The 15633-nt window shown below is 34.5% G+C and overlaps 2 protein-coding genes and 1 long non-coding RNA gene across 3 annotated transcripts; 2 read left to right on the forward strand and 1 right to left on the reverse strand.

The window, feature by feature from the left end:
- The first annotated feature begins 76 nt into the window (after nt 1-76).
- LOC115889087 (iron-sulfur cluster assembly scaffold protein IscU) lies at nt 77-1122 on the forward strand. Its single transcript, XM_030909002.1, has 2 exons — nt 77-259; nt 313-1122. Exon 2 carries the CDS (start codon nt 322-324, stop codon nt 787-789), a length of 468 nt encoding a protein of 155 aa, XP_030764862.1. The 5' UTR covers nt 77-259; nt 313-321; the 3' UTR covers nt 790-1122.
- A 6-nt stretch (nt 1123-1128) lies between these two features.
- Nucleotides 1129-6977, reverse strand: LOC115889085 (structure-specific endonuclease subunit SLX4). The gene is made up of 7 exons (XM_030909000.1): nt 6734-6977; nt 6444-6666; nt 5748-6252; nt 1996-3880; nt 1521-1938; nt 1267-1465; nt 1129-1218 (listed from the first exon to the last, which is right to left on the reverse strand). Exons 2-7 carry the CDS (start codon nt 6506-6508, stop codon nt 1144-1146), a joined length of 3147 nt encoding a protein of 1048 aa, XP_030764860.1. The 5' UTR covers nt 6509-6666; nt 6734-6977; the 3' UTR covers nt 1129-1143.
- A 6528-nt stretch (nt 6978-13505) lies between these two features.
- On the forward strand, nt 13506-14407 carry LOC115889062. The gene is made up of 3 exons (XR_004051365.1): nt 13506-13531; nt 13617-13749; nt 14218-14407. It is a non-coding gene; the product is annotated as an uncharacterized LOC115889062 (long non-coding RNA).
- Nucleotides 14408-15633: the final 1226 nt, after the last annotated feature.

Genomic DNA, 15633 nt, shown 5'->3' on the forward strand with positions numbered 1-15633 from the left:
CCATCGCTTCCATCTCCATACTACAGCCACAGCAGAGATGAAAGTTATATAGAAGACTAATATCATATATTTTAATCAATGACTAATTTTAATAGATAATTATATATGATAAATTTTTTTTTTTATAACTTTAGATCTGACTCATAGATAAAAGATTTTGACTGGACTAGGGTTAAAAAAAAATATTGGTTATTCATTTTGTTGTTATCCCGTGTTGTTATCCCAGTGACTAAAGAATTTGACGTCGGTTTGGAAAATAGTAAGACTGCATTTCAATATTTATTTTTATATAAAACCGGTTAAATATTTTAGCTGTAAAAGATGGCACTAAATCCCAGTTCAAATATATTGAAATCGCTATGTGGATTTTGTCATCCCTTTAAAATTTTGTCAGCTTCGTACCATCCTAAAGTAATAGATCATTATGAAAATCCACGCAATGTTGGATCTCTGGATAAGGATGATAAAAGAGTCGGTACTGGGTTAGTAGGGGCACCAGCATGTGGTGATGTAATGAAACTACAGATTAAAGTTGATGAGAGTGGCAAAATTGTTGATGCAAAATTCAAAACATTTGGATGTGGTTCTGCTATTGCTAGTAGCTCCTACACTACCGAATGGGTAAAGGGAAAAACTGTTGATGAAGCTTTGAAATTGAGAAACACTGAGATTGCAAAAGAATTGTCATTGCCACCCGTGAAATTGCATTGTTCAATGCTTGCTGAAGATGCTATTAAAGCAGCTTTATCAGACTACCGCATTAAGCAGAAAAAAGAAGAAACATCTTAATTTGTACTGTGTAAATTAAGAAACCAGTGGGTACATATTGTATAGTTAGATTTCAACCTTTATAGCCCAGGCTAAGTAAATAATAATGTCAATGTTAAAGTAGACCATTAGAAATAAGATTAGACAAATTTTAATATTAATTAATACCATAAACTAGGGTTGAAATGTAACTATTGTGTATAGTAATTATTTACATCTAAACCATAAAATAAATAAAATTTCAGGGATACACATTTATATTGGTTGGGTGTAAATAAAACATAAGATGTGATATTGAAATATATATGTAGTTGGATTAAAATATACAAATATACTAGCAGTTAAAATTAAAAATAGTTTTGAAGCTTTAAAAAGTCAGCTTTTTTTCTGGTTAGATTTTCTTACAGTCCTTATTGTAATACATTTTTTATCCAAAAAAGTAAGTAAATCCTAAAAATATATATAAATACTTGTTATTTAATAATAAGTATTCCATACCTGAATGTGAAACTTATATCCATGTTCTTTTAAAAGCATATGAATAGTTTCCAACTGAAGTGGTTCATATAATAGAATACTTTGCCGGATATTTTTGTTTGAGCTTACAAAATTATGCCACACTATCTGTAAGGGGATAGCACAAGAGGATATCTTCACTGATCTTTTTCTTTCAAATATAAGATCTTCTAATTTTTCACTAAAATATGTATATTAAAATATGATGTAGGTATAAAAACAGTAGATAAATCTACTTCTCTAAAATACAATCTCCAACAATTTCTATCAGTGATATAAAAGGATCACTTGAAACAGAATGATTATTAGGCAGACCTGTAACATTAGTAAGTTTAATTTTTTTAGTCTTTCGATTTTCCTCAGTGTCTGAACCATCAGAATCTAGCTGTTTGTGAATATTTACAATAGGATGTGTAGACTCATAAATATGTTTTAACAATTTTGTTCCTCTAGTACGTTTTAAAGGTTTCAAACCAAATTTGTCTAGTTCTTTATGCAAAATTGGTGTACTCATAGCATCATAATTTGGCATTGGTGTTACATTATCTGTTTTTATAACTAACTTATTGGGTGTTAATTTTTGTTGGCATGAATGCGAGACTTTATCAGAACTTTTCATGGCTTTCTCTATACTTGTATTGTTGGCTATTGCACCTAAAAAAAATATAAAGTTGCCTATGTGAAAGAAAGGTGGACTAATATTTTTCTTACTATTAATAGTATGATTATCTTCTATTTCAATGTTAGGCTCTGCAATATTCTTACATTTTCCAAAATAACTTGAATAATTTAATTCTTCATCTGAAATTGTACTATTTTGGGATCCTTGACTTTCTGGAACATTTTCTATTTTTTCCTGCATATTTTCATAAGTATTTAAATTCCCCGGTTCGCTATTGATATCATCAAAACTATAATTTTCTTGATTTAGCATGTTGTCTATATAATGAGTAATATTTAATTCTGCAGAATTACAAAATTTGTCAGCAGTACAATTTACTGAAGTTTCATAATTTATTTTTGATTGCTTTTTAGGAGTCTCATTTAATGATATGTGAAGTGGGTGAAAATTTGACATAGTTTCAACTTTATCTTCATTTTCACTTCTTAAATTTTCATCAAACTGCATTATAGATACTTCTGAAAAGTTTTCAAAATAATGCTGAGGTAAAGTATCTTCAGAAGCTACTATTTTTGTTACATTACATTGATCATCTTTGTTATCATTATCATGATGTATGGAAATGTTTAATTTATTCAGCGAAAAGTTTGTCTTAACATTTCTTACATTACTCAAGTTATCCCAATTTTCTAAAATAACTGTATTACCGTTATCGTTTTCACTGTCATCTAAATTAATAATTGCAGTTGTAATATTTAATTTATCAGCTTTACAATTTGATGATGTTTTATTATTTGTTCTTGTATATTTTTTAGGAGTCCCATTTCCATTTAATGATAATTCAGAATTTGAGATATCTTCAATTCTGTCTTTATTTTCACTTCTTAAATTATAATTAAACTGCGTAATACATTCTTCAGAAAAGTAATTATTCGGTAAAGTATTTTCGGAAGCCACTGTGTTAACATTACGTTGATCATATTTGATATCAGGATTATGATCTAATGAAATACTTAATTTATTCAGAGACAAATTCATGTTAACATTTTCGACATTAGCCAATCTATCCAAATTTTCTGAAATAATTGTATTATCACCTAAGTTGTTATCATTTTCAAAATCATCTAAATTGTATATGTTTACAGTATTTTTTATATTTTTATTACCTACTTCAATAGTTGAATTATTTGAAGGTTTATACAAAAAATCCTTAAGATTATCATTAGTTAGGTCAATAATGTCTATGATAGAATTTTCTCTGTTACTTTTTGATGACCTTGCTAACTCTATTGACAGGGAATCTTTTTTAGTTTTATGGCTATTAGAAAAACTATATTGTTTTAAACTTATTATAGGAGATAAGTCAAGAGCCTCATTTTCAGACTCGACATCCGAACCAAACAAATCTGGAGATATAGTCCTCACAGGTGACTTATTTAATACAATACTGGGAAAATCAGATTGTCTGTTGTGAATAATAATGTTATCATCTTCACACTTTGCTGACATTAGTTTTTCCTCATCTATGTAACATTCTTTCCTATCCTGCATAGAAAATAAGTCCTGATGTGAATTTGTCGGTTCAGTTAATTTTGTTAATTTTTCACTTCTATTATTTCTACATGATGAAGTCTCCCTACATGGCGAAACTTCCCTACACGGTATTGATTGCCAATCTCTCAGTAGATATCCACATTTAATATTAGATTTAGAAAAATCCAGTTCGTCTACATAAAAATCGTTATCACTATTATACTCTGAATAAAAAATTTTACGCTTAGGAATATAACGTTCTAAAATAGTGCTGGATATTTTATTGGTATTTAATTTACAGTTTTCGTAGGAAGTCTCTGGTTTGTTTTCAGCGAGAATAATAGCAATTTTGGCGTCAATAATTGATTGTTGTTCTTCTGTAGTACGGATGTTTAATATAGGTGTAATATATTTGAATCTTGATTTACTTTTGGCATGTGGCTAAAAATATGCAAATTTAGACAAATTACACAGGGTGTTCTTAAAATGTACAGGGTGGGCCAAATTGGACTTTTAAAGGGAAACACCCTTTACTACAGGAAATAGACGAAAACAAATATCGGTGTCTGGAGCTCAATTTTTATCAAAAACATGATGGTGAAAACCGCGGAGTTACGGGGCGTTTTTCAAAAATGTGCATTTTTAACAAATTGCTGTAACTTTCTTGCTATGGAAAATTTTGTATTTTTATGATAACATTTCCAAAGCACATTTTTACGTAGAATTTAATGGTTTAAATATAATTTTTTAAAATTAATAATTTAAGAATTATCAACAGAAAATTTGATTTTTTATACGGGACACCCTATATATTTTTAATTCATTGAAAAGAATATAAAATAATCTTTCCAAAAATATAGCATACTTGATATTTTGCTCGATTCCTTTTCGAGATATAGAGTTTTTAGAAATTCGCCCACTTTGAATAAGTAAGATTTGTAGTAAGCTTTGAACGGCGCCGGCTGTAATGCAAAAAAATTCTAGCTGTGAGCAGCAATTAAAACGAAAATAATATTTGCAATGAGAAATGCAGAATTTTATAACAATTTAAACTATATCTAATAACAATAAAAATAAGTAACAAATCAAGACATGAGATTTTGCCACAGGTATTCAACATGTCGGCCGTCTTCTGTTATGGACAAACGGGACCGTTTTTAAGCATTTCTCGCGAAATTCATTAACTCAGTGGGAATAAAAGATACCTTCGCATAACCGCTAAGTATTTCTAATCCAACAAGAATTATCTTGTCGCAATTTAAAAATAAGAACCTTTATTCTTCCGCCAAGATAAAAATCCACAGGCAATAAGTCCGGCGGCCTCGACGGCCAACGGCTGGGATATTGGTTAACTCTATTCAATTATTCTCGATTGATAACTTCAGCGTTTTGAGGCGATGCCTCGGCTTGCTGCAAGGCTTGGAAAAATATGTTTGCCAGTTCCACGCGAGTTCCATTAGGGGCAGATCGTCAATAAGGGGTCCAAAGCCTCCTAGTTAAAAATGGCGAACTTTTAAAAGTCTATATTTCGAAAAGGACTATAACAAAATATCAAGTGTGCTATATTTGTGGAAAGGTAATTTTAAGATCTTTTCAATTAATTAAAAATATACAGGGTGTCCCAAATAAAAAATAAATTTTTCTGTTGATAACTCTTAATTATTAATTTAAAAAAATATACTTAAACCATTAAATTCTACGTAAAAATGTGCTTTGGAAATGTTTTCATAAAAATACAAAATTTTCCATAGCAAAAAACTTACAGCAATTTGATAAAAATGCGCGTTTTTGGAAAACCGAAAAACGGTAACACATATAGATGTGCGGTTTTTACCATCATGTTTTTGATAAAAATTAAGCTCCAGACACCCATATTAGTTTTTGTCTTAGATCTATAGAAAAGGGTGTCTCCCTTTAAAAACGTCCAATTTTACCCACTCTCCACAGCTAAATTTCAGGAGATAATTCTTGATAAAAAAATATAGCAGAAAGTTCCTATAAATATGGGTCAAGAAATGCATAGTTTTAAGTTAAGTTCAGGTTTTAGTCTTTTTTTTTCTCTTGTACCATATACCTATCAATTACTGTTATTGAGGAAAAAACAATTCATTCCAAGTCTCTGAACTACTTCATATTAGTAAAATAATTACATCTTGTATCTTTAAAACTATGCATTTCCAGACACGTTTATAGGAACCTTTTTCCATATTTTTTGATGAGGCTCACCTAAAATTGGGCCATGCATTTTTCAAACACCTTATAATATATTGATATCTATTTATAAAATATGAATATAGAAATTACTCACTTCTAATATCCTTTTTTGGTTAACAGGTAGCACTGATTTATGTGATGTAAAACCATATTTTTCTAGTAGGGAGGGTTTGTTATGTGAACTTAATATATCACTAATATTTGGAGTTTCTTCATTAGCTAATGCCTGGCCTTTTATTTGGCATTCCTGATCATATATAGACTTAGATAAAGCTATTGCCATTTGCAAATGTTCAGGATTTTCAGAATGTTTGAAATTATCTTCTATTATCTTCAAAGTTGGATTTGATTGCTGTTTCTTTTTCCTCCCTCTTTTTTTACGTGGTGTAACAACTGCTTTCTTGATTTTCCATTTTAAAGTCTTCACTTTTTCAGGTTTTGGAGATTGAAAATCAGAAAGATCTTCATCACTTAACAACATTTTAACATCTTTATTTGAAATTTCTACTGACTTATATAACTTTTTAACATTACACTTGTAACCCTTCATATTTAATTTACAAGGACTTTTAACATTAAAATACTTTGACTTTGGAGAACTAAAATGAAACAAATGTGTGCTCTTTAAAATTGTAATGTCATCTTAAATACCTATTTAATTTAGAAGCAAATAAATAATCACTTTTAGGTTAATTCACTACAGAATTTATTACATTGAATATATATGCTACAATTACAAAGATACAACTAATAAAACCATTGCTACTTTATAACTTTTATAAAACATCACCTATTGTGTTTAGAGGTCGGGCTCTGAGAATATTTTTGTGAACCAGGTCTGTTCCTTTGGCTCATCTTTAGAGATTAAGCGTTCGTTTGATTGTATAATAATTTTATCAAGAGCTGGATTTGTTAAAGCAATTTGCATTCGTTTCTTCCTTAATTTTGCTTCGTCTGTCTCATCAAACCAATCATGCATGTGACCTTTTATATATCGAGCACCTGGAGATAGTCTAAAAATACAAATTTGTTAAAGCCAGTTAGTTGAACATAATATAATGACTATATCATGTATATTACTCCCATAAAATCGCAGTTAGACCAGCAACTGCTAATGCACCCAAAGCCCAATAATTTCTTTCAACATAAAATGGTGTCCCTCTAGTACGTCTTGGTTTACGAAGTCTTTCGTCGATTCTTCTGTCCATAGCAATAGGTACTTCAGGGTAAGCGAATATTTAGTTGCAATAACGTAAAGTATATCATTTATATTATTTATTATATATTTTTTCAAACTTCAAATTAAGATCCAAGGATATATAGAAGAAGGATATTCAATATTCAACTCCCTATAGCGGGCTATGTTGGAAAATATGCCGTATTTTGTCGAGGAAGACGATTTCGTCACGACCAATGAGCGTCGAGTATGGAGTCTAAAAGGAGGAGGCGAATCGAACGCAAAAATTATGGGCCCAGTTTTTGAGATCTAAATGAAGTTCGAAAATCGCCGTTAGGGGCGCTTGTGATGATTGGGATACTAGAAATACACAGCTTCTTATGGCAAGAATAACTATTTTGTTATAAATTATAGAGCCAAGTTAATTTCGTCACGACCAATGGGCGTCGAGTATTTGAAATTGAAAACATATAAATTGACGGTAACCTATGTTTTTTTGTTTTTTGACTTGTGGCCGTTGCGGGTAGCAAATTAGGCACACTAAATAATTAAGTCATTTAATTAACTCGATCAATTGTTACAAACTAAATAACTATTACAAAAACATAAGAATTCGGTTTCTTGGCGCGAAACGTGAATGTTGAAGGTCGAATGTCTATCCACAGAATAATCCTTCTTCTTCCCCGATTGACAGATATCAGCTGGGTGGCGATTCAAGGTTGCTACTCCATAAAATAATAAATACAAGAAGAAGTGTCAAGTCAATGTTAAATTATGGAAACAGCGTGGCTGCCTGGGTAACTAATTTTCAGATATGGCGGCTGGGACATTTGACATGACTATGACATGACATAGACAATGACATAGACATGACAATTTCAGTTTTATGAAATTTATTTCCGTTTCCGGTTTTTAATGGCGGGCTGTTCAGGAGGTTTAAATCTGGGTTAATATACTTTTTACTCTTTCTAGTAGTAAATAATACAACAAAATTACTGAAAAATATTTATTTGGAATTTAGAACAATGTAAATATGCAAATCAACACAATTAGCTATAAACACATAAACTACTGTATCAATATCAAAATATTTAAATAACATCAGAGATGCTGTGTTAAAGTGAATTAGTAAAGTAACAGAGTGCACTGACTTACAGAAACTTGAAGATAAATAAATGTTTTCACAGCTTCACGGGCGTAAAACTAACTGGAAGCAAAAAGACAACAGAAACCCACGCAAAACCTGGAACCAAAAAAATATGTAAAAAATATAAATATAGGTACATAAGACTTTTGTGAATTAAATCAGGACTTGAATGAAAATAAAATGAATAAAAAATATGATACATATACATCTAATACCTCATTTGTATTTTAAAAATAATCTACATACATAGATTATTGCTATGAAAATACATAATAGGTACCTATGTGATATGTAATTACGCATTTCTGTTCATCTTGTAGATAATTAATGTAGGCTAATAATATTTCAATAATCATAATTTACCTTGTGTAACTTGCTTTCAATTGCTCAAAATCTCCGATCAGTCTTTAAAGTAGATATACGGAAAAATCCTTGGCAAAGAATATCCCAAGATCCTTGGATCTAAAGCTAAAAAAATATAACAGTTAATATATTACCTATTTTTACATATAATATGGCCCATACCTACTACACGCAGAAACGTCGATTTCATCATTTTCTTTATGTAATTAATATCATATATACTTTATTAAAGTGTTAACAAGGAACTTTATATCAAAAAACATCTTTGTACTTATAAATTTCCGCCGAAATATCATAAACAAGCTTCTAATCAAATCTAAACGGCAAAAATTAAAATGGCGCTCGACCTTGCCAGAGGCCTCGGGAGTTGACACATCGCTGACACACAGACAAAAGAAGAGGACGCCGACGTGCATAAAAATGTTCCGTAACAGAGATTGACAGAAATCATATAGAAATACTCAGATTTTTGTCTAGGACAGTCTAGAAGGCCATGCTTTCTGCCTGGGTAGGACCGCGCCAGAACTGTTTCCAATTTTCCGGTTTACTGTCACACCCCTGTGCTACTCTCCTCCCGTGGAGCCAACCAATCTGTGGCGGGCACTTGCTACCTTCGGAAGTCTGCCACAGGGCTCCCCCCCAGTGAGGAACCCACTGGTTGTGAACGGTTCTTCTGGCATACGTTGAGCAGCAAACGGTTGGCGTATGAATGTTCCTCCGCCAGTTGATGAGATGCTGGAACATATGCTGCCTTCAGTCGATCCATGGAGACTCGTTGGGGAACATTCTGGACGTCCACCGTTAGGAACTTGTCATCTCGTTCCACAACTCTGTACGGGCCGCTATATTGAGGTGTCAATGGAGGCTTCACCTTGTCGTTACGTATGAAGACATGTGTAGTCGTCTGTAGGTCGGGATGGACATAGGCGGTGCGAACTGAGTGGTTGCTCGTTGGTACAGGCCTCAATGCTCCCATGGTCTCACGGAGTCGTTGAACAAATCGGCGTTCGTCAGTTGGGGTAGCACTTGGAACAAATAGCTGTCCAGGGAGGCGAACTGGTGCACCAAACACTAAATCGGAGGCTGTACAGGCGATGTCCGGTTTGAAGGTGTTCCGTAGGCTCAGCATGACGAGGGGAAGAGCTTCGACCCAGGATACGTCAGCAGCGATGAGTGCAGCCTTGAGGGTTCGGTGAAAGCGTTCGATACATCCATTTGATTGTGGGTGATAAGCAGTCGTCTTTATGTGCTGTACACCAAGTGCTGTGTTGAGCTGGCGGAACAACTGGCTCTCAATTGTCTGCCTCTATCTGTAGTAATGGTCGCTGGCACACCAAAGCGGGATATCCATCCTTCGAGGAGTTTTTGTACCACTACTTCAGTAGTTATCTCACAAATAGGGATAGCCTCAGGCCATCTCGTAAATCGGTCAATGATCGTGAGTAGGTATCGAAAATTGTCACTAGGGGAAGTGGTCCCACAATGTCGATATGTATGTGGGCAAATCGTTCGTCAGGCATTCCTAGTGGTGTCACCGGTGTAACAGTATGACGTCCTACTTTGGCCCGCTGACATTGAAGACACTCTCTGGACCACTGCTTGACTTGACGGTTCATATTATGCCACACGAAGCGTTCGGCGATCATTCTCAGCGTAGCAGCGTGTCCAGGGTGGGACTGGGTGTGGAACTTCAAGAAAACATCCCTCTGGAAGGTCGCCGGCACGTACACACGTACACGTCCATCTTGGATTGAACAGTATAGGGGTCGTTCGCTATCTGGTATGACAATGTGTTGAAGGTTTAAAGAGCTTGTGGGGTCCTGCAGAGCTTCTTGTAGACCTTCATCAGTTGTCTGAGCTTCAGCTAACCGGTCAAAGTCAATGGTGATGGGTGATGTTATTGCGTCTACCTCAGGTCGTGAGAGACAGTCGGCTACAATGTTCTTTTCTCCTTGGACATGTCGGATGTCTGTGGAAAATTGACCAATAAATTCCAGCTGGCGGATCTGTCGTGGAGATTGACGGTCATGTCGCTGCTGAAAGGCATACGTCAAGGGCTTGTGGTCAGTGTATATGATGAATGGCATGCCCTCAAGAAGGTAGCGGAAATGGTGAATACCGCTAAATATTGCCAACAGCTCGCGGTCGTAGGTACTGTAGTTACGCTCCGTCTTCGACAACTTCCGTGAGAAGAAAGAAATAGGCTGTAAGTGCTCACCAACAAGCTGTTGCAATACACCACCGATCGCGGTGTCCGAAGCGTCGACTGACATGCTCAACTGAGCATGGGGTGCTGGAAAAACCAACTCGGCAGCAGTAGCTAGGAGTTCTTTAACTCTGGTGAAGGCACTTGATGCTGCTGGGGTCAAGTTGAGGTCCTGTTGCTTTTTCTTTTGGTGGGAAAGTAGCTCGGTGAGTGGCATAAGCTCTTTTGCAGCATTCGGTAACCAGCGTCGATAGAAATTAACCATCCCTAAGAAGCGACGTAGCTGTTTGTATGTTGTTGGTTGCGGAAAACTGCGAATAGCACTGACTTTAGCTGGCAGAGGCCTGACTCCAGTTGGGGAGACTGTGACGCCCAAGAAATTTGCCTCTCGTATCCGGAATTTGGACTTTTCTTTGTTGATTTGGAGTCCATTTGCTTCTAGGATCTGAAGAACTACTGCTAAGTGCTGCTCGTGTTCTGCTTCCGTCTCCGAGACTACCAGTATGTCGTCGATGTACACATATACAAATGAACACCCTCGGAAGAGATGGTCGAGGTACCGCTGAAGTGTCTGGGCGGCGTTACGTAAGCCAAAGGGCATACGTAGAAATTCGTACAAACCAAAAGGTGTAATAACAGCCGTTTTTTGTACATCTTCTGGGCGGACTGGGATCTGGTGGAATGCATGTACAAGATCAATGGTAGAGAAAATTTTCTTTCCATGTAGCTGATTTGCAAAGTCCTGAATATGTGGCACTGGATAGCGATCAGGCTTGGTAATTGCATTTAACCGACGGAAATCCCCACAAGCACGCCACTGGCCGTTGGCTTTTTGGACCATGTGAAGCGGGCTAGCCCATGGCGATTTTGATGGCTGAACAATGCCCATTTGTATAAGTTGATTGAATTCGGCCCGTGCAGCTTGTAGACGGTCTGGTGGAAGCCTGCGCGGCTTGGAGAACACTGGTGGGCCTTGGGTGTCGATATAGTGCTGGACTCTTCCAGGGTCGTCTGGTGCATCCGTTGGTCGGTCATAAGGATGGGCAGTAGATATTCCCACCTCCAACGCGCTTACTCGTCGAGACACACACGTAATGCTGCTTGGTATAGTTGGACACACAAGGCGCTTGTTTCGCATATCTACGGTGAAACCATGGTGTACGAGGAAGTCAGCACCTAGGATGGCAGTAGTGACATCTGCAACAACAAAGGTCCATGTGACTGGCTGGCCAAAACCAAGGTCAAGTGTCAACTGTTTCTGCCCAAACGTTCTAATACAGGAACCAGTAGCAGAGTATAGGCGTATCATACTAGGTTTTGAAGCAGAACATGCTTTGCGTGGCAGCACACTTAAGTCGGCTCCAGTGTCAACGAGGAACTGCAGTTTTAGGGCTTTATCTGTGACGAAAAGGCGACGTGGTGCATGGGGGGCAGTGGTTGTCATGATTACTGCGCCCCTCTTGATCGTTTTTGAGAAGGTACATGGTGCTCTACACTTCTTAGCTTGGGACCCAAATCTCCTGTGATAGTAGCAGTGCCCGTCAGTTTTCTCGTCCACACTTACTTTGTTGTTTAACGCAGGCTTTCCGTCCATGGCCATGATAGGAAAACTAGAACATTGTATATATTTGTCAGCTTTCTTGGCCAATTCCTCCAGGTCTCCATCCAGGATTGCTATGACTCCCCGGGCTTGGGGTGGTAGGCGGTCTAACCAGAGTTTCTTTAGAACCTGCGTAGAAACGTTATTTGAGGCCAAAGCTTGCATTCGGTGGAGAAGCTGTGTTGGTTTAAGGTCGCCCAAGGTCATCTCCATAAGCTGGTGAATTTTGTCATCAGCGCTACTGCCATATCTCTCTAACAGTCTAGTTTTGAGGTCTTCGTAGGCCCTACCTCTAGTTGGATTTCGTAGTATGTCGGCTACCTCTAATAGGACCTCGCTGTTTAAACTTGTTACGGTGTGATCGAACTTGCAGTCATCAGATGTTATTTTGGCTTGCCTGAATTGGGCTTCCAGGCGTAGGAACCATAGTTCGGGCTCTGTGCGCCAAAACTCCGGTGCTTTAATCCCTACACGGGCAATAACGACTTGATCGTCGGTTTGGAAGTCGTTCGTGTCGGAGGTGGACATTGCGTATCTGAATTTGTTGCACTCACACGTTCGTCGGGGTCACCAATGTGGCCGTTGCGGGTAGCAAATTAGGCACACTAAATAATTAAGTCATTTAATTAACTCGATCAATTGTTACAAACTAAATAACTATTACAAAAACATAAGAATTCGGTTTCTTGGCGCGAAACGTGAATGTTGAAGGTCGAATGTCTATCCACAGAATAATCCTTCTTCTTCCCCGATTGACAGATATCAGCTGGGTGGCGATTCAAGGTTGCTACTCTCCTCCCGTGGAGCCAACCAATCTGTGGCGGGCACTTGCTACCTTTGGAAGTCCGCCACAGACTCATTTCACTGACAAATGTGATGAGATTGTTATTGTAATTTATAGATCCAAAATCCAAACGTTTTTTGAATAAATAATTTATTTTAAAGTTATTTCCTAGAGGTTTGGTTTGGCCTTCTATATTCTGGTATTTGTCTACTAAGTAATAAATAATATCTTATTTTGTATTTCGATGTATGGAAATCCGCAAGTTTTGTATCTGAAGCCGCAAAGAAATTTCGCTCTATAGTGAGAAAAATGTTATATCTTTTTAGACGCGTAGAATAACAAAATTTCTTATTTCAGATGTTCTAAATGTGAGTGCTTAATGTCAAAAATTAAAATATATACTTGAAATATTTCAAGTTATACCCTTTGCCCTTTGGAAGTAAACAAATATTGAAGAAAGTGTTGTGCCTTCACAGAATTTAAATTGGCATTAGGAATAGATTTCCTTGATTTAGTAATAATATTGCTCATAGAAATTGATAATATACTATTTTATATTCACTCGTTCAAGTGCTGATCTATTTTTAAATTGAATATTTATGTAAGTATTATGTATAACACAATATAAATAATTTAAGGACATAAGAAGTTAAAATTTCAAGTGCCAATATTGATTATTTTTCCAGTTTTATTCAAATATATTGAAATTAATATGGAAACAAAAGTTCATAAATATTATTCTTAATAACAAGAATTGAGATTTGGGCATAAGTTTGAAAAGCCATGTCAGAAGAGTAGGATTAAAGACAAAGTATTAAGGTAACATATATTTACATAAAGTTTTAATAACACTGACAATTTTATTTGTTTATGTTTATTAATTAAAATTTAGTTGCAATTTATTTCATATTCTAATATTTTTGAGAAAATTTTACTTTTATACATACCTGAATATTATGCTGCTTTTTTATTTTAAAGTGTGCCGACTGTGCTGTTATTTTTATACTAATAATATTGTATACTGTAGGTATCGTATTCATATATAGTTAATATATATATCAGTAGTATAGATACTTACTTTCTTTCTATGCGTACTTATATCCTTTATAGTCTTTCTAAGTGCATATAATACTACTTTTTTAAGAGAAGGCAGTTTTTAATAATCTATTGTTAATTCCCCTAATTCTGTGTCCCCTGGTTCTGCTATACAACAATTATATATTTTTTTATCATTACTGATTTTAAAAGTTTCTTTTCAAAGAATTTGACCATATATTTTTTTTTCAGAGTAATTGGGCTGTTCCTGAACAATATTGAATATAAATATTCAAAAATATGATAAACTGCATATCCTACTAAGTAGATCAATACCAAAATTCCATTAGAGAAATAAGTTAAAATTATGTTTTACTTGTATAATTTTCTTGCTATTTGTCCACCATTATTTGTGACTTAGAAATTAAATAGTCAAAAAGAATTTAGTACCAGTTTTTATTTCCCAAAAAAAATAATTGTTAAATAATTACATATTGCTTAAGATACAGTATATTATATTGTGTTTATAGTTGATAATTCTAGTTCTTAGTTGTTTATAGTTGATAATTAACAATATTTCTGATGTTAGATATTATATTAGATAAAAAATTTAATTACCAACAGCTACCTACCTATGTAGCTGCAGATTATTATATTGTGTAGTAGGTACTGTATAATTCTTTAGTTCAAGAAACAAATATCAGTACAAGTATATAACCAAAAAAATGTTGATGCAAATTCTTTGTATAACATACGTACCCCTATGGTATTCAACTTTTCATTGTACTTTTAATTAGATACACAATAAGCACAATAATTCGTTTATTAAACAACCAAAACTAACTACTTAAATTCACAATATAAATATCACAATAAATGTATAAGCTTTGATCAATTCCTATTATTAATACCTGACGACTTCATACTTTATAACTACCAATGGCTATCCTACTAACACACTAGCCAACTAATAATAAATCTGTTCTAAAAAAATACAACATAAAGACATCGTTATTGCAATAATATAGAAATATATTCCATGTATCATTAACTACCTATAAATACAATACCCACATCTTTAGGAGGTTAGGAGGCAGAAATATTGCCTGCATTGTACATCGTACAAATTGGCTAGAATTTATTAATATCCATTGCAAACATTTCTCTTTCAAAGGGTCTAAATGTTTTGTCTTTTTACTGTGTCCCTGTAATATGTTATCAATTAACAACAGTTATCAAATGACCTGGACAATAATAATTGTTTTACCTTTTTTCAAACTAAACTCTTTAAAACAAACTATATAAATAAAATTTATCTCATAACCTAACTTGCTGCTAGAATTTCTTTCTTGTTATTCTATGTTCCTGTATTGTTATTCTTCACATTATCAATTTCTATGAGCAATCATTACTAAATCAAGGAAATCTATTCCTAATGCCAATTTAAATTCTGTGAAGGCACAACACTTTCTTCAATATTTGTTTACTTCCAAAAAATGTCAAAGCATATAACTTGAAATAATATTTCAAGTATATATTTAAATTTTTGACATGCACTCACATTTAGAACATCTGAAATAAGAAATTTTTGTAACACGTCTAAAAAGATATAATAACATTTTTCTCACTATATAGAGCAGAAATTTCTTTGCGGCTTCAGATACAAAA

This window comes from Sitophilus oryzae, unplaced genomic scaffold, assembly GCF_002938485.1.
Source record: "Sitophilus oryzae breed Bouriz unplaced genomic scaffold, Soryzae_2.0 scaffold_810_pilon_pilon, whole genome shotgun sequence".
Classification (NCBI taxonomy): domain Eukaryota; kingdom Metazoa; phylum Arthropoda; class Insecta; order Coleoptera; family Curculionidae; genus Sitophilus; species Sitophilus oryzae.

Excerpts from the sequence above, each read along its gene's own strand:
- LOC115889087 (XM_030909002.1), top strand. The coding sequence starts at position 322 with ATGGCACTAAATCCCAGTTCAAATATATTGAAATCGCTATGTGGATTT.
- LOC115889085 (XM_030909000.1), bottom strand. The coding sequence starts at position 6,508 with ATGAGCCAAAGGAACAGACCTGGTTCACAAAAATATTCTCAGAGCCCG. Across the intron at positions 1,939-1,995 it reads AGATAATCATACTATTAATA|GTGCAATAGCCAACAATACA; the intron begins GTAAGAAAAATA and ends TATTTTTTTTAG. Across the intron at positions 1,466-1,520 it reads GGAGATTGTATTTTAGAGAA|TGAAAAATTAGAAGATCTTA; the intron begins GTAGATTTATCT and ends TACATATTTTAG.